The sequence below is a fragment of the Symsagittifera roscoffensis genome, chromosome 4 (genome assembly GCF_963678635.1).
Source record: "Symsagittifera roscoffensis chromosome 4, txSymRosc1.1, whole genome shotgun sequence".
Taxonomy (NCBI): domain Eukaryota; kingdom Metazoa; phylum Xenacoelomorpha; order Acoela; family Convolutidae; genus Symsagittifera; species Symsagittifera roscoffensis.
Genome location: NC_087065.1, coordinates 15,323,660 through 15,342,461, shown reverse-complemented (window position 1 = coordinate 15,342,461; position 18,802 = coordinate 15,323,660). Strand labels below are relative to the sequence as shown.

The 18,802-nt window shown below is 33.4% G+C and overlaps 1 protein-coding gene across 2 annotated transcripts in view; it reads right to left on the bottom strand.

The window, feature by feature from the left end:
* LOC134844475 (uncharacterized) overlaps positions 1-13,930 on the bottom strand; it is a 40,000-nt gene extending 26,070 nt beyond the window's left edge. For both annotated transcript variants that reach the window (XM_063861177.1, XM_063861178.1), the window contains exons 1-3: positions 11,952-13,930; positions 6,798-7,120; positions 5,824-5,910 (exon numbers count right to left, since the gene is read on the bottom strand). In XM_063861177.1, the coding sequence (XP_063717247.1) occupies positions 5,824-5,910; positions 6,798-7,120; positions 11,952-13,648 (2,107 nt within the window). In that variant the 5' untranslated portion in view covers positions 13,649-13,930. The remainder of the gene's footprint in view (positions 1-5,823; positions 5,911-6,797; positions 7,121-11,951) is intronic.
* Positions 13,931-18,802: the final 4,872 nt, after the last annotated feature.

The window sequence follows — 18,802 nt, the reverse complement described above, 5'->3', positions numbered from 1 at the left end:
ATGTATTGATAGAATGATTTATTTGGTTCTTTATATTTTTGAGGTTTATTTTGATTGTCTTGCTGTTTTTGTCTACATTCAGAAATACTATGTCCGTATCGTCGGCAATAATTACACCATTTTTTGAAAGATGGTTTGCCTTTAAAGTTTGGGTGTTTTTCGTAAATATTGAGTATTTCAGTGATTTTTTCAACGAGGTCTGTATCTGATTCCTGTACATTATTGATATTTGTGGTATTTGTTTCAATTCGATTAACATATTGTAATTTCAGATTTTCTGTTTCTTCAAGTTTCATGGTGATTTCCGCTTGTTCTAGCTTGTCTACTAGTTTTCGAAAATCTAAATCGGGTTCTCGAATTGAGGAGGGATGGGATGCTCTCTTTTTTATTGCTATTTTCCTTAATTGAGGTGTTAAGGTCATCATTAAGATTTCTGTCATCTTTGTGTTTTTATAGTCATGTGTATTTAATGAATATGCTTTTCGAACTAGTGTTTCGATGCGTACTGCTAATTGCTTGATGGTTTCATTTGGTAATCTGCGAATTTCATTACATAAAACTCTTTGTTGTTGTTTGTTTCTTTCGGAGTCAAACATTTTTGAAAATTCTTGTGTAAACCTTTTCCAATTTGATTTTATTTCTAGAGGCAATACTGAAAACCATTTTTGGGCTGCGCCGTCTAAAGTTGTTTGTATCAACGCTGTGCGTCGATGTATCCAGTTTTGATGTAGTGGCGTATTAATTGGTTCAATTTTAAAATCAAATTTGCTGTTACTGCATTTAAATAGTCTTCTACAGAATATTCAGGGTCTGTTCCTGTGAATACCATTAAAGTTTTATTTGATGTTATTGATGATCCACCCATAAGGTATGGATTCATTGTCATTTGTAATGATTCTGCTGCATTTGGCATTTGAGAAAAATTTGAAAGTTGATTTCTTGTTATTTCGTGTTGTTGAAGATAATATGGGAGTGGTATTTCATTTTGCATTTGCGTCGGTTGATTTGAGTGTGTGATCATTGGGTTATGTTGCTGAATTGGTTGAAAATATTGTGTATTAATTGGGTTTTGTTGCTGAATTGGTTGTTGATTTTGTGTATCTATCGGTTGTGGAGAAAAAATTCTATGATTTGTATTTGGTTTCTGTACTCCTTGTCCACGATATTCTTGATTATATGGTGCAAATATATCTGGTTGTAAAAAATCATCATCTGAGGATAAGTAATCCACTTGATAAGATGTTTGTTTTTTATTTTTATTTTGTTGAAAAAATGGATAGTTTTCACTACGATCCTGTGAAGGATGTAAATTTGTTTGAAAATTTACTGAATTAGTTTGTGCCATTGGGTTATCCCAGTTTCGAGATCTTGTGTAATTATTAAAATTTTTTCGTGGGGGATAATTTGTTTTTGATGGATGTGTGTAATTATAATTATGTTCTGCAAAATTGTTTCTAGTGAACGTTTTACGTGTTTTTGACGGTATTGTCATGGGTCTGTATGTTTGATAATCCATGTGTGAATATTTTGGGGCAACCGAAGGTTTAACGGTTGATTGTAAGGTTACCTGTGTTTGTGAAGGGTTTGTATTTCTTGGTGTTGTTAAATTTGGACGTATCGGTGAAATGCTTTGTTGTGTAGTTGTTGTGTGTACGATTTCTTCATTTATGAAGTGTGATGGTGTCTGGATATCTTGTTGAGTGAGATTTCTAGTTCCATTGAGGTTTTCATTGTGTATGACTGTGGAGTTTAAACTATTATTTTGCATATCAGGTAAAAATGTATTATAGTTTAATGGTGTTGCATCAATGGTTAATGGTATTACTCTTACATAATCTCTTACATAAGATATTGTACTTATTGCTTGACTTGCAATTGATTGTGGGATATTTATAAATGCGGGATGAGACAATTCGGGGTCCCAAACATAGTCTGACTGTTCTGTGATGGCAGTATCATCGTTTGAGTTTTGAGGTCTAAAATTTTTTCTTGCTTGTGAAATTAAATCTAGATTATGTGTGAAATAATCTATTATAAACCATGCCAAGATTTTTTGTAAGTCATATTTTGTATGTTGTGAAACATCATCTTTAGTGAAGTTTTCTTTAATTATATTTAGAAAACTAGAGAGTAGTGTGATTTCATGTCGTACTCTTATATGTTTAGATGTTTCTGTCGGTGAGACATTTGGGATTGGGATTTCGTTTTCTAATATCGAGATATAACTATATATTATTACAAAAACTTCATTGGTGAATATGGAGTTTGCTCTTTGTGAGTTATGATATTGTATGCTTTTTATATATTCTGAGAATACTTTTGAGAATTCTAAATCAAGGTCGTCTGTTTGATTTACATATTTGCTGTGATTCTGGTTTGGTGAGCTGAATTCTATGGAGTAGATTCCGTATTGTTGTGTTAAGTTGCATATATCTTTCAAATAGTGATCGATAATTTGTCTTTTGATTTTTACATCTGGGAACTCTGTTTTACATGGACTGATTCTGGGTTCAAACAAATTTAAGAGTAAATTTTTGCAAAATATATGCTGTCCTCTATCAGTGGTTGCATCTACGATAAAGGGGAAGATATCATCATCATCTGGACTTTCTTCACCTGGGGTGTGTGTTGAGCTCATTTTTTCGTTTGATGACTGTTAATATGTAACTATCGATGTGATTAATTGGTTGATTCCAATTGTATAAGTGTACTGGTTTGTGTTTATATTGTTCTTTATTCTTCTTTTTCCTCTTTTTGATGAATTTGAAGTTGTTTCTGAGTCGGAAAAATATAATTGATCGTGAATGGGGCAATTTTTATCTATAGATTTTTTTAATTTATAGAGTTCGTCTAAACTGCTGGTTTCTGATTCTGAAAATGCGTTTCGGTTTTTTGAAAATCTTTTTCGTGTTATTTGTCTTTGTTTGGTTATTATTTTTCTTTTTAATGTTTGTCGTTTTGTTCTGATATATCCAACTGTTTGTGTATGAGGTGTGATTACAAGATCGTATTTTTTGTTATCTATTTCACAATTGTGTAAAACGATTGTTTGTTTATTTCCTAGGTTTTTAAATGACATAAGGTTTAGGATGACGGATGCAAAAGGTTGTTAAATGATTTCTATTTTCTTAGACTGTTAGTCCTTACGATTTTTTGGTTAGCCTAATCTGGGTCTATTTGTTCAGGGTTGGGGAGAAAAGTATATCGATTCCGAAGAATGATTTTATACTTTCTCGTGGCTAGTATAAGCTAAGGTGTTAACTTACTTAATCTTACTTAAGGGTAGTGATTGTGTTCAGGGTTGGAGAATAGTAAATCGATCCACAAGGTTCAGGTATAATTAGAACGCGAGTAGTTCGTTAGATACTATTTTAAATTTACTAAGTCTAAGATTTATCCTGGGTCTGGTAAGGGGGGGATCAAGTGAAGGATGAATAACCGAAGTTCTTCACTGTTTATCCTAATTTGAATGATTAGTTTTATTCAAAAATTTCTGTTAGTCCTGGGTTTTTAGAAAGGGTTCGATAGTGAATCGACGTTTGAGGTCGTTAGACACTAGCTAAGTGGGTGGGGGAGAACAAAATTGTTCTTTTTGATCCAAGGATAGACCTTGATGATCAAGTTTTAAATTTAATTAAATAGAAAATGATTTAAGATCCAAGGATGAGCCTTGATGATCTGATTTTAAATTTAAGTGAATTTAAGTTTAAAATGATTTAAATTTGTGTAGAGAAAAGATTTAGTGTTTTTATGATATTAGTGAGCTGATGAATGCTGTTATGTTTAGGTGATGAAGCTGGAACAACAGGATGATTTATGATTACTAACCATTTATTGTCATGCTACTAATTTTGATTTTGATTTTTCAATAAATATTTTTCAAACATGTTTTGTATATTACTGCAGAATTTAGGAAAACGATCTGAGATCTTTTTATCAATCGTTATTGTATATTAATAATTTTGTTTAGCGCCTGAAATGATTTTGAAGATTGACTTCAAGATTTTATGTTTGCAAATGAAAATCTAAATTCATTGCTAGTAGTATTCTAAATACAAAAGTTTGTGTTGGCTTTTGCCGAACTATCATATAACTATATGATAAGTTTCTACTTTGTGGTATGTCGTCTCTGGTTCGAGGTCTTCTTGCAATTCCGGGTAGTTCTCTTATCGTTCGGAATATTGGCTTTGATCTATTGAGTCGTAGAGACATTTCGATTAAATTATCGTCGTATAACATTTTAAAAATGTTTTGTCTAAATTCTAATCTATTTTTGGTTAATTCTAAGCTATTAAGGTCTTGTTCGAGACTTATGGTCGCACCAGATGAGTTAGGACCGAAGTGTATAACTCATAGAGTAATTTCGGATAGGGTACACCGTCTGCTCGTCACGCTATCTTATTTTCGGCCGGATAGATTCGTGCAACTTCTTAGTCTAATACCGATCCTAATCTTACTCTTATACTATCTAGTCTCAGGTTGTTTAACTAGTCTCTGCTAGGCTCAATAGATCTAGGGTATACTGGTTTATTGCGGCTGCTGAAGTCTTCTTGGAGAGTCAACTAATTTCTAAGTTAAATTCAAATCTCTCTGGTGCTGAAATTACAAGTAATTTCAGCACTTACAAATAAGTGGGTTGTTAGTTAGATGGATCATGATTGGTTAATATTAAATACTTTACAGTGGTAAAATATCTAATTTATCCAATCATAAAATGTAGTTTAGATCAGGTTCCAATTAGCACAAAATTGCAATTAAAATTGTAATTTCAAATTTAATTGAGACCAAATGAGGTACGGTCGGAGCATTCGGCGCTTTGCCCTGATGTAAGAGTAGTCTTAATTTTTTTCAGACGATGTTTGATTATTTAGAGAACCGATTTTTGGATGGAGTTGTAAAGCTTTCGAACCATTTTTTTTCAAAGAAAAATTACGACGTGCCACGATCGATCCCGAAATCACGATGCGCGAATAGGCTTGAAATAGACCACTTTTAGTTGGAAACTGCTTGTTAAATACTTAAAACTTTCAATGCGCTTTTTTCATGTGTGGTGCATTATATCGCGCTCATAAGTTTTTAAATTCGCATTGAGCCAACTAAAAAAAAAAAAAAATTATTTCGACGCGAACACTGGCAATAAAAAGGCGAATAAAAATTGTAACTATTAAAGTTCATTTATTTTTCCTTTTTTATGTTACGTATGAGTAACTCAGCTACTACGAGAAACTCTGAACAATTTTTTTTCCACGTAAGATAAAACATGGAGAAAAAGCTCTTTTGCGTGCGAAGTGAGAGGCATTTGTACTTACGTAACAATCTCATCCCGTTTTCTCTGTTTCACCACCAGTTTTCTCTGTTGCTAGAAATTTCTAGTTGGAACAACAACAGGTTTTTTTGAAAAATTTGTAGGCTAGCCTAAATTTTGATTTGGTTTATTTTTTTAAAGTGATATTTTCACTGTCCAACTTTATAGCTGCAAAACGTGAACTAATGGAAACAGAACTCCATACCAGGTTTGTCAAACTATCTTCAGAAATATTAAGTCGACTACCGTTTTATTGCAGTACAAGTTGAAGATCTCGTCTGAAAACTAGTCTGTTTTTTTTACCTACATTTTGCTCAGCTTTTTGTCGGACTGAGTTGACAAGTCTTGGGAAAAATTGGGAGCGGCTACCGCGTTGACCATGGATGAATTTTGTTCCAATTAGGATATAAACAACATCTGATTGGAAAATCGTTTCATGTGTTCCTTTTATAGGGTTCAGTTGTGGAGAGTGGAACAATTGGGTTTTGTACCAAACAGAATAAAAAAAAAGAAATAACCTTCCAATTGAGAATTGGCAACTGTTGCTTCGTCAATCTTCTGATTCACCGGCTCGCAAAAATGAATGGCTTCAAATATGTCAGCATCTAAAACGAAACAAATGACACAGGAAATTAGTGGGCAGAAAAAAACCGTTGAGGGCAAAACTCAAAAAGTGTTAAACTCCTTTATCTCATCTAAATGATGTTTTTGAAATTCAAATACGACAAAAAGAAGTTCAACTTCAATCAGAGGTATCTCAAATTCAACAACTAGTTAAAAAGAAAACTGGAAGGTAGGTCTGACCGCAGAAAAGAAATCATTGACACGAAAACAAAATTTTTTGACATTATTAGTGTAAGGAGATTATCTACATAGGAGATTTTTTTTCGTGTGGTTGTAAGAGAACTTCAATGAAGCCTGGGGTTATTGAAAATGCTGCTAAAATAGGAGGTTACCAAGAGAGAAAGATCACATCTTCCAAATTTAGTAAACTTTCTTACAATGCTTAGCAGGATAGACTTCAAAGTTTCCCTAAGGCTCTGTTTTTTGTTCCGATAGGTCTCGAAAGAGTGGGAAGAAACTATGACTTTCCTCTTTCAGTTGAGGTACAATCACTAATTAGAGAAGTTTGAATCGACATTCAAAAAATACAATAGATAAAAAAAATCAGTTGAAAAAAAATGGATTTGGAATTTTCTGAATTTTCAACTTTGATAAAATGGCAATTTATTATAAGCAATTCGCTCCCAATCTGATTCCACCGAAGTTAACTTTGTAATTTTCCCCCGCTTCGGTACTATTTTGTGACAACTTTTTTGGCCTAAAAAAAGATCGACCAAAAATTTATGGTAGTTGTTCAAAAATTGATGTCGTAATTAAGCACCAAAAGTCAGACTTTTTAAATTCTTGGCAACAGAAATGGACGCTCAGTTGCACCTTCTATCGACATGCTACTGAATCATCCTATTCGAATCCACTCTAATGCACCTACCTGACAATTTTTGTTTTCCGACTTTGTTTTCCTCGTCACGCACACGCAGATGTCTCTCTAATTTCTGAAAAAAATTGGTGATATCATCGGGAGAAAGTTCTCCCGAGTCGTAGCATTGCAGCCTCGAAAAGATATCGAGAGTTTTGATTTTGAAGAGTCCAAGCTGCAACTTGTTTTGTGCTCCTGCGAAGTGATCGTCATTGAGTGCGATCCAACAAAATTGAGCTTTGTTAAGGAATTCATTTCCAATAAGGTAGTCGAATTCTTCCATCGAACTACTGGTGATGAAGACTGCCGTATCGAGTGGGTCGAGTATGGGTATCCTTCAAATCTCGGCTTTGATCGTAAGTTTTAATAGAAAAAGCGGAATTTTTCGTTTTTATAAAGTGTTTATTTTTGTTCGAGATATAATCGGTTGTCAATTTTTACCAATCTTGACTACCATTTTTCCTTTTTTGAGTTAAAAAATTAAATGTTGAAAAAGGCATGAAGGCCAAAAAAATGCAAATACGCTATATAATTCACTCAAAACAGCACTCGTTAAAAATTACAAGTCGGTCAAAGAGTCATTAAACAATTGAAGGGACATGGAGCGTTTTGAAAAAAGAAACATTGATTGTAAAGGCACAAACAAAAAAATTCAGTGATGAAGAATTTCAGCCGGTAGTCTCAAAGAAAAAGAAAGAATAGAAGATGAAATTGGTTCTTGTCTTACAGTAAGTTGAGAGATCCTTCCATTAAAACATAGGCCAATTTGACAAACCGTTAATTTTTTAGCGGTAAATCAATTTGGAGAAACTAATGAGCTTCATTCGTCAATTATAATTGCACACCAATACTAGTGGATGCGATCACAAAGTGTCAAAGTATCAATTAATTTTCAATTTAAAAAGAGCACTTTTTATATTTAAAAACTAAAAATTATCAAGATAATACTACAAAGCTGCACCACCATCGATATAATGACCAGAGAAATGAAATGGATTTTAATTGATTAAACATGAATACTTTTTGTGACAGAAACAAAAGTTAACAAAAGTGAAAAAAAAATCGAGACAAAAAAAAACAAAAGTTAAAATGCATTTTGCTGCCTTGAAAAACAGTAACATTATAATTCAATTTTAATTGATTATAATTGATTTTTTTTTTCACTTTTGTAGGCAATGACAATGAAACTCAATTATAATCCTTTTGTATTCATGGAACTCCAATGCGGGAGCAAAGACACCGGAAAGTATCTTTTTTTGAATGCAATGCTATATACAAAATGACATGCCAACCGAGCTCTAGAAGGCTGTTGACCTCACATTAAGCAATTGCAGAAGTACATTCTCATTTCAAGAAGGAATCCGAATTTCAAGAAGGTAAAACGAACATCAAAAACTACTGTCTAAAATTCTCATGAAGTTCGCAGTTGAAAATTGAGCCTTCTTTCTCTCTACGGATCTGCAAATTTGCCAGAAGAATGTTTGAAAGTCGCAATAACAAAAACCATTCTAGGCGGCTGAACAAGAAATAATTTTAAAAATAGGTAAAGCGCTAAAACAATTTTAACGACAAAATTTGTATGGAAACGATTCACTAACTAGCTAAGAACACTCCGGCTTATTAAATGAAATAGCATATATGTGTCAATTATTCTCGCTGTCAAAACCACGAGAAAAAAGTCATTTATTATTGAAAATAAAAAAAACTGTCTCGCTCTTGTAAATTTTAAAACCAGTCGCAGATTCAACAATAAACCGAATTTTGGACAAAAGTTTTGCACTAAACTTTGGTACCAAAAGACTCCTGGCCTGGTTTTTTAGTGGTGAGCACATCCGGCTGGGCCCATTTACGTCAAATGGTCGTTCCCCCGAGGGAGCAAAGAGTTTTGTGAAATTGGTTTGAATGAAAAAACAGCCTGAGAATAGTTACTCCTCACTTTCTTGTTCTTCATTTTCATATATAAGGGCGAAGCACTAAATTTTCCGCTTCTCCCTTAACTAGTCTTTGAATAGAACAGTTTTTGTTCAAAAAAATTGCGTAATATTATGATCAGTTAGAGGTGGTCTCTTTTCAATTTGGACAATTATGAGTGCGGATATTTTGCCATGCAAAAATAATTTGCGTCTTGAAATTATCATATTATTAATCGAGCTGCCTTGCCATCCGCACTTTAGTCTAGTGCAAGCATATTCATTTGAATCTAGAGATTTCCGAATCGATACCCATACGCTGTCAATTTTTTATACATCGAATTGAATTACAAAAAAACACCCAGGGCAAATATATTCCTTAAAGTCAGATTAAAAGTTATAAAAGCAGCTCCATAGACAGATAGAAAAATGATGCTACTGATGAAGTGCATTCAGAGCAGAGAAAAAACTACCATCAAGTAAGATTATTGCCCTGCTTGTAAAACATAAATTAAAAGGCTCTGGTGAAAAATACGGTTCATTGCTGAAAAATTTATTTTTCATTTTTCTTCATATTGGTGTGGTGTGATTTTTAGTGGGCAGTGTGATTCGAGAAATATACGATCCCGGAAAAAAATTTATAAATAAACACGAAGGGCATCATTTGTCTGCAAAAATGAATTAAAATAATGAAAAAAATTTTTAAAGAAATATTATTTTTTTTTCAAATTTTTAAAAAAATATTTTGAAACTTAAGAAAAAAAAATTTGGCAATACCAGCGCTAAATGAAATAACATAAAAGTGGTATTCCATAGTATAATCAAATTTGAATCCTAAAAAACTCAAAACAATCAGTAAATTTTCATAAAACGAGCCTACTCGATCGCGTTACTTGCTCGAAATTAGACTGAGTCTCTAAAACCTCTGACCAATTTTTCTCGACAATGGACAACTTTTTGAAATTTTTGAAAAATTTGTTCAATTTTTGACTAAAAAGCCTTAATTATCATGCATCACTCGGCTCATTCCAATAACTATTTGTGGTACCTGATTTTGTGTTCTGACGGGTATGAGCTTAAACACACCCGAAGACAAAGTTCCTCCTAATTTTCAATAGTCGAAACAAATCGAAAAAAGAGTGCGTCTTTTCAGTCAAACGGCCCAAATGAACAAACTGTTTATTAAGCTTATGTTTTTATTGAAAAAGCTGAGACTTTTTTCCGCTGATATCAATTTCAAGCAATCAGATTCGAGCATCATGGTCCAAAAGAATAACTTTTGGGCCGTATAAAATAAACTAACCAAATTGGACTAGCACGACACTAGATTGTCGAACCACAGGCAAAGCATCGGTGTTAAGCTCAGGCAAAAGCAATCATGCACCTGAAACAATGCTAAGACCAAAACAAACAAGAAAACGGCCAGGAGACACATATCTGAAAGGAAGAGGCTCAAAAAAACGCTTAAACCACAACCATCACAACAATAAAAAGAATGGGACACAAAACAATCCCCGCCATTGACACAATCAAACTGAATGTCTGTCAAGGAAAACGACGAAAAAAATAGCAAAAGGAATACTTCACCGACAAGAAACATAAAACCAACAAAAGGACAGAAAATAAGAGCTTCCACCTGGAAAAACTCTAAAACGTCTGTTTAACTTAGTTTATTTCTATTTAATTTTTCAAAATATTTCAGTTGTTGCAGCCAATCTATAGCTGCCATTTCAGTTGTTTTCTGTTCACGCATGTGTTCATAGTTTGTTGAATTTGCATTGCATGTTGAACTGAACAAGCTTCTACAGTGCTGATTTAAATTATCCGGACAAAACGAGCAAAACTTGAATTTTCAAACGCGTTTTTCTCAAATTGAGTTAAGATTAGACAAAAAGTGAACAGAACAAAAGTAGCTTAGAATGTCATCAGAATTAATATGGTGCAGTTTTTTCTCCGAAATTCTCAACCAAAATTTTACCCCTAAAATGGGTCACGTTGGTTTTTTTTAATTACTCAAGAATTACGTTCAAACTACTTTGTTAATTGATGAAAATATTATACCATTAGAAGCTTCTCACGCAGCCCAACAAAGTTTAAGGAGGGTTAATTCTCCAAAAATTTGCGCAAACTGTGTACAATTTGTTTTTAAGCAAAGATTCTGGGCTTTATATAGTAAAAATCACATTTATTGATTATCAAGTGAAAATTTTTTCTCTTATTCTAGTTTCTAGAGATTTATCCCTTCTTAAATTTTGCTGCGTAAGAGGCTTTTAATGATATAAAATTCTGATCAATTAACAAAGTAGTTTCAACGTAATTCTTGATTAATTGAAAAAAGGCAAAATGACCCATTTTTGGGGTAAAATGTTGGTTGAGAACTTCGGAGAAAAAACTGCACCATATTAATTCTGATGAAATTCTAAGCTAATTTTGTTCTGTTCACTTTTTGTCTAATCTTAACTCAATTTGAGAAAAACGCGTCTGAAAATTCAAGTTTTGATCGTTTTGCCCGGATAATTTGAATCAGCACTGAGCCAAATCAAAATTTTCAAACTCGTTTTTCTCAATTTGGTTAACTTTGGACTTGGAAAGAAGCGGAAAAATTTGATGAAAAAAAAACTTATAATTGTGCCTGTTTTGCTCCCTCACTTTTGAACTAATTGAGATTACCCGTTTTAAGGATGTAATTTTGGTTTGAAATTCCGCAAAATAAATACACCATGAAAAATTTGGAAAACTGAATTACTTACTATTAAAATACAATTGTTTCTCTAACTTTGAGTTCAGTGTTCAGTGTGAGTTCAGTGTGATACCCAGGGGCGGATCTAAGATTTTCACGAGGGAGGGAGCGGATTTTCAAAAAACTTTCGAAAATTTTGTCGAACTTTTCCTAGGTTGATGAAATTGATTTTCCGAGCGCTCCCAGAGCACTTAGAAGACCCTGTTTTGGCCAAAAGCTCTGCGCCGCAGGCAAAATTTCGAGCCCCAGGCCATAAAAGGCGTTTTTAGGCACTTTTTAGAAAATTTTTGATCATTCTTTTTAGCGTGCGCTTTTTTGGCGAACGCTTTCCTCTCAAAATTAGTAAATATTGGCGCCTTTGAGAAAAACTCTAGGGTCCTTCAGCCGAAAACGGATACCTCAAATTAATACAAAGGGGGACCCTTTGGGTCGGCAGGGGGCGAATCCCTTCAATGCGTGTTTTTTTTCAGAGGCTAGGATAGAGATTTGATTTTCAGCTGAGATTTCAAATGATACCGGGCTTTGAAATCTATTTGGAGATTGGTGACAGTGGGTTCTTTGTTGGCGTCAAACCTCAGAAGGAAACAATCAAAGACTGCGTTTCGATTTGAGTAGCAGAAAATAACCTGCTCCACAGAGTTCTCTTTGCTGACTGCGACTGATTTCGCCAAGAGCATTCGTGTCATATCACATGACTGATCTCCTTGCAAAATCAAATGAGAGCCGTTATCACGCAAAATCCGGAATTGAGCAGATAACAAAAGAGACCGTATATGTGGAATCCGAGCAGTCTGACTTTGGATTTGATAAAATTTTTCTAAGCATTTGGGCATTTTACTGGTTTCGTTCCAGCTCTCCAACGCCTTGATATGAGTTTTCAGCATATGAGAAGTCAAAAGATCCAAATTACTGTTTTTTGGCGCGTGCGGTGGATCAAATATGGCTGCCAAATCGTGATACGCTTTTTCAACCGCCAACTTGGATGAAATTTGATATAGCTTAGGTTTTTGATCTGAAAAGGCCAATGAAATTTTGTCAATATTGTTTTCACTGCTTTCAAGCAGTTCACGCATGGCATGCTCTTGGGGTAAATTTTTTTCCCACGATTCTTTGAACTGTTTTGCTGTTAACCATGGAAAGTACAGGATGACGTTGAAGTGTCTCATGATTTCACGGAAACTGCTTTCAACTTCTGAACGAAGAAAGTACTTACAGAAAGTGTAACACAACAATTCCATGCGAGGTATTGTCTTGCTTAGTATGTGCGTTAGTTTCATCTCAATGGAGTCAAAACATTCAAAATTCTGGAATGCAAAATCCACTTCTAGAAGCGTCAAAAAGTTGTTGTTGTAATAAACAAAATCAAACTCTGATATGTCGTTAAGGCAGCTTGTGTCGGCTATAGGCGCAAATTTTTGGCATGAAAAGCCAGTCAATAAGACACCAACTGGATTTTCAACTCTCGATAGCAGTGATTTCCCGAAGCCTGTTAATTTGTGGGCGATTTCTCCCTCTAATTTCTCGATGTCTGGTACAAATACGAGCTTTCTTGAGCTTTCGTCCTCAAGAGTATCTGAATCCTCGATTTCGAATGTTTTCAGAGGATGCTTCCGACAAAATTCCAATTCTTCAAAGTATTCGTCCTGTTTTCCCTCGAAAAGTTCGATTAAATTCAGCAATGGTTTGGGCTGGGTAGAACAGTCGTCGCGAGTCGTAGACTTAATTTCGGACAAAATTTCTTGCAATGAAGTGCAAACAGTTACACGAATTTGTTCGCCAAGACTGGCTGCAATTATTGCTTCAATGTTACATAAGCTCGACATCATTTGGGCTGGATGGAAGGATGCAAAGAGTATAACACAAATATTCGATCTTTCATGCGCACTTTTGTTCACTAGCTGTTCTATTTCGTCGTCAAGGTCAGTTACCGCTGTCTCAATGTCAGTCCGTTCTCCCAACAGTAAAATTTCTTTGATCAAAAACATTCGGCTGAAGTCAGGGGCTGGGATAAGCAGACCCGACTTAATGGGGGGATCTTCGATGACTGGGTTATTGGGTCGAAGGAAAAGTCCGTTAACGCCAGAACTCCGGAGCAATTCGACAATATCGGAGCAAGCCAGCTGTGATTCGACGGCCGAGTCATAACGAACCATAAATGGGGCGATTGTTGGAATAATAACCAGGGAAGAGTCTAATTCAGGCCACTCATCCATTATTTCTGCTTTTTATGTGGCCCGAAGGCCAGAATTTTTGGGTGGAATTCGCCGGGTTATGCAGTCGGTTCAAGAATCAGAGTTTTTTTTCAATCTTAGAAAAAATTATTAAGTAATTGTTAAAAACAGATTCGACCCCAAATCTGTATATAATTTTTAAAAATAGAATCTACCAGCAATCATTAAAAATTATGTACTAAAAAGGAATCTAATCAAAAATCATTTAAGCAAGTTAAAAAGAATCGACCAAAAATCATGAAGTAATTGATAAAAAAAGAAACACGCTATTGTTTATTATTAACTTGTGACAAGTTCCAAATCTCTTAATGCATATTTACGATGTTTTGAACGCAAAATTGCCATCATTGTGCTATGAAACGCTTTAAAATGCATTAAATGCTCACTTCCCGGGTTGACCAAAACTTCTTATCATACAATTTCCATATATGAGAATCTTCTTGTCATACAATTTCATACAATTCCATACGTACAGAAAATTGTATGAAAACTCTATGATAAGCATTTTTCCATATATGAAAATTGTATGATAGGTGTTTTCCCATAAACCATAAATTTTTGATTTTTTCTTTCTAAATTTAGTTTCTGAAAAAAATTTGGTTGTAGTTGCAACCGAACACAAGTGACAAAGACCTTGGTTACGCAAAACACCAAAGGTTGGACGGTCTAGCATTTACAATGCATCGAAAACTGCCTGATAATGGCTGTCTTTCACAATTGATATAACAAAAGTAACAAACTTTTATTTTTTGGCAAAATTTTTTAATGATGATTATATTAAATTTTTGAATTTTCAAATTATCAGACATTGATCAAGGCGTACATTAACACCCCATACAAAAGAAAGAGGAATTTTCAGCGTTTTTGAAAAAAAAAATTAAGTGAAAAGAAAATAAAAGCCAATTTTATCGTATCCAGGACTACGTTATGCACACAAAATATTAAATTTTGCATGCAAAAATTTTTTTTTTCGAAAAATGTTTGTTTGCGTACGAAAATCGATTTGCGGTTGAAAAAAAAACAAAAAAAATTTTGGGCTAAATTTTCAAAAACCAAAAAAATGCCAGTCATACTATTTCCATATATGGGAATTGTATGATAAGCATTTTTTTCAAAAAACGAAAACCTCAGTTTTTTATCACTAGATTGTTTTATTAGAATCAAACAGCCACAGAAATGAATTTATACCAGTTTTCAACCATTTTTAGAAATTGTATGAAAATTGTATGACAAGCATTTTCCCACACACTTGATGTATGGAATTGTATGATAAGCATTTTCGGTGTATGGAGGTCAACCCGGGTTGTTTAAAAAAAACTACGTTTAAGCTCTATATTTGTAATGATTGACTCAAGCATTTTCAGCAATTTAAAACGCTTTTAAAGTATAAAACGGTTTAAAAAGCATAGTATTAAATGCTCGCTTGTTTAAAAAACAACGTGTTTAAGCTCTATATTTGTAATAATTCACTCGTGCAATTTCTGCAATTTCGGTGGACGTTATAAAACTCGCAAAAACTTGGTAGCCGCTAGTTCATTTGTATTTGGTGTTTATAGAAATTTCAACATGCTTAGAAAGAATGCGAAGTCATTATCACCCACCTCAAGGGAGAAAGGTGTGCTAGCTTAGAATACCGGATAAAGCGAATCACTATAAAAAGATTGCAGAATTTATGATAAGGACAATTCAGGATACGAGGTTTTTTCATTTTTTAATTTTTTGTCTTATTCTGTCATTTTTTCAAGATTATGATAAAAGCTGATTTGGATAAAAGCAAAAAAAATTCATTGAGTAAGCATAGAAAATACTAAAAAAAGAAAGATGCACAAAACTCTTATTTGGTTTTCAAATTGATCCAACTCCTTGTAGATAAACGTTTTTAGCAGCCCGGGTTAAAAAAAAGATAAAGTAAAAAATGCATCATGCAATTACCATTCTCTTAACAGAATTTCAAAGCATTTGAAAAAGTGTAAGAAAATTCTAAGGCCAACTTTTGAAACCAGTTCTAAACAAGATTTTATAATTGGATGTAAATTAGATCCTCTAAATCTATAAAATAATCCAAACTAACCAATCATATTTCACCTCTAACAATTACACTTATTTGTAAAAGCTGAAACTACTTGTACTCTAAGCACCAGAGCAATTTCAGCACCAGAATAAAACTTAGAACACAGTTGCTTTCTTCCTAGAAACGAACTCGCATAAACCAGTATACACTAGATCTATTGAGACTAGGAGATATAAGAATAAGATTAAGATCGGTATTAGACTAAGAAATTGTACGTTTCTATCCGGCCGAAAATAAAATAGCGCGAAGAACAGACGGCGTACCCCATCTGAAATTACTCTATGAGTATAACCAAAGGCACATAACTCATCTGGTGCTACCAAAAGTCTCGAACAAGACCTTAACTAACTTAGACTTAGACAAAATAGATTTTAGAATTAGACAATTGCAAATTGCAAAAAAATGTTACATGACATAGACAATTTATAAGAAATGTCTCTACGACTCAATAGATCTCCGCCAATTTTCCTAACAATACGAGAAACACCAGGTATTGCGAGAAGACCACGGACAAGGCATGATCTACTATTAGGAAGGAAGCTACCGATTGACTTCATGATAGTACGACGGAAACCAGAACAAACTTACGTATTTAGAATTTTTTCAGCAGTAAATCTAAATCTTAATTTACTGACAAAAAATTTGGAAAAATCCTTCAGTAATCTCAATGGTGCTAAACATACTATTTATACAAAAGCGACTGATAAAAACAATACAAGTCGCTCGCCCCCAAAATCTGCAGTAAAAAAAAACATTTTAGTAAAAACATTTATAGATTAAAAATTACAAAAACTAGTTAGTATAAAACATAATTGATAGTTTTATTAATCTATATACATTATTTCTTCATCCCAGCTTCATCGCCTAAAAAATAACAGCAAACTTCAAACAACTAATATGATCAAAACTCTAACCTCAAACTTTTTCAACTTGAACTCTTATCTTTAAACTATCAAGGCCTATCCTTGTTTTCACTTAAATTATCTTCATTTAAAGAACAGATCATCGAGACTTCGCTTGGATCCTTAAAGTAAATTAATATAAATTTCTATAAATTCTGATCATCAAGGCTTTCCATGGATCAAATAGAACATTTTGTTTTCCCTCTCCCATATTTCTTAAGGGTCTAACGACCTCACACGTCGATTCACTACGCAACCCTTATCAAAGACCCAGTATTAACAGAAATTTAAAAAAATTAACCATTTTAATTAAGATACCTTCATTTGAGCCCCTCCTCCTAGATGACCCATGCTAAAACACTTAAATTTAGTAAGTCATAAAATAGTATCTAAAAATCTACTTGCGTTCTAAAAATACATGAACCTTGTGGATTGATTTACTCTTCTCCAAACCTTGATCACAAATCACAACTCCTAAGTAAGATTAGCTAAGTCTGTCTTAAATTAGAATTTAGTCACGAGAAAGTAAGAAGTCATTCTCACGAATTGATATATTTTCTCTCCTAACCCGTCAACTCTTGACAATCTATGCCCCAAGTTCAGATAACCACACAAAACTACACTAATAGTTTAAGAAAATAGAAAACTCTAACCCAAAATAAGGCATCCATCATATTAAACCTTATGTCAAGAGATAATCTAGGTAACAAACAAACAATCGTATTACATAATTGTTTAATTAAAAACTAAAGATACGATGTTGTGATCACACCACACAGACAAACAATAGGATACACTAGATCAAAGAGTCAAACACGAATAAAGACAATCATAACAAAACAGAAACAAATGATCAAAAAACGATTTTCAAAACGAAGAAACGCAGTCTCTGAATCAGAAGTGGACACAATACAAGAGCTAAAAGATTTAAAAGACTCGATAATCAAACATCATCCAATTAGTGATCGAATATTTTTTTCTGACTCAGAAGCCACATCACCATCATCAATCAAAGAAAACGAAAAATAGAAAAGTCATATATTAACAAACCAATACGTCTATACAATTGGAATCAACCAATAAGACATATTGAATGTTAGACACTAGCAGTCTTACATTATAAATCATGATCGAATATTATGAAAAATTCGATGAAAAATCGATACTACCATTTTTCACACATCCACAATTTAATTCCGGCCCAAGGACAAGTACAATTTTGTCACAACTTAATCGTAAACTTATTTGAAAAAGGAAATAGCCCATGTACATAAGAATTCCCTGAAGAAAAGATAAAAAGACTAATCTTTGACCACTATCTCAAAGATATCTGTAAAATTACATCATACTATGGTATATTTACAATCGAAATAACCTCACCCAAGCCAAACCACAAAAAATACCAAAAACAAACAGACAATACAGATATAGAATTCTCAAAAATTTTTACAGAATATATAAAAAATATAAAACACCAAAACACACAAAGAGCAATTTCAATATTCACAAACGATATATTTTCATTTATCTGTAGCTATCTATCCATATTAGAGTTAAACGAATTACAAGGTGATTCATCAACTCAAACATCCCGACAAGCAACTGTAAGATAAGAAATAAATTTTCTTTCAAAATTATTAAATACAATCCCTGAAACGCTCACTAGTCATGAAATATCAAAAAACGTTAAACAAAAAATCTTAGCATGACTGTTTCATCATCGACATTTTTGCCCATATCACAAGCAAGAAAAAGTTATCGATCACAAAACACAGATGATGAAACTATTCTAGCAAACCAAACAGATAATGTTTGGGACCCTGAATGGTTTCATCAATCATTTATTAACATACCGACTGATATATCAAACCAAGCAATTACCACAATTTCCATCCATACAGAATATGTTAAAATAATCCCACTTACTATTGATGCAACACCTCTAAATTTCTAAATTAAAATTCATTAATCACCAGCAGAAGAGGAAATAATAGTTTAAATTTGACGTTCAATAACCAAGAAAAGTTGAACGGAATAAGAAATCTTACACAAAAAGATAATGAAACTCCCTCACATTTCGTAAGCAAAGATATAGTTGAAACAATATCAGCAACAACAAACAAAGTTTTTCACCTATTCATCCTACACTTACGACTCCAGGAA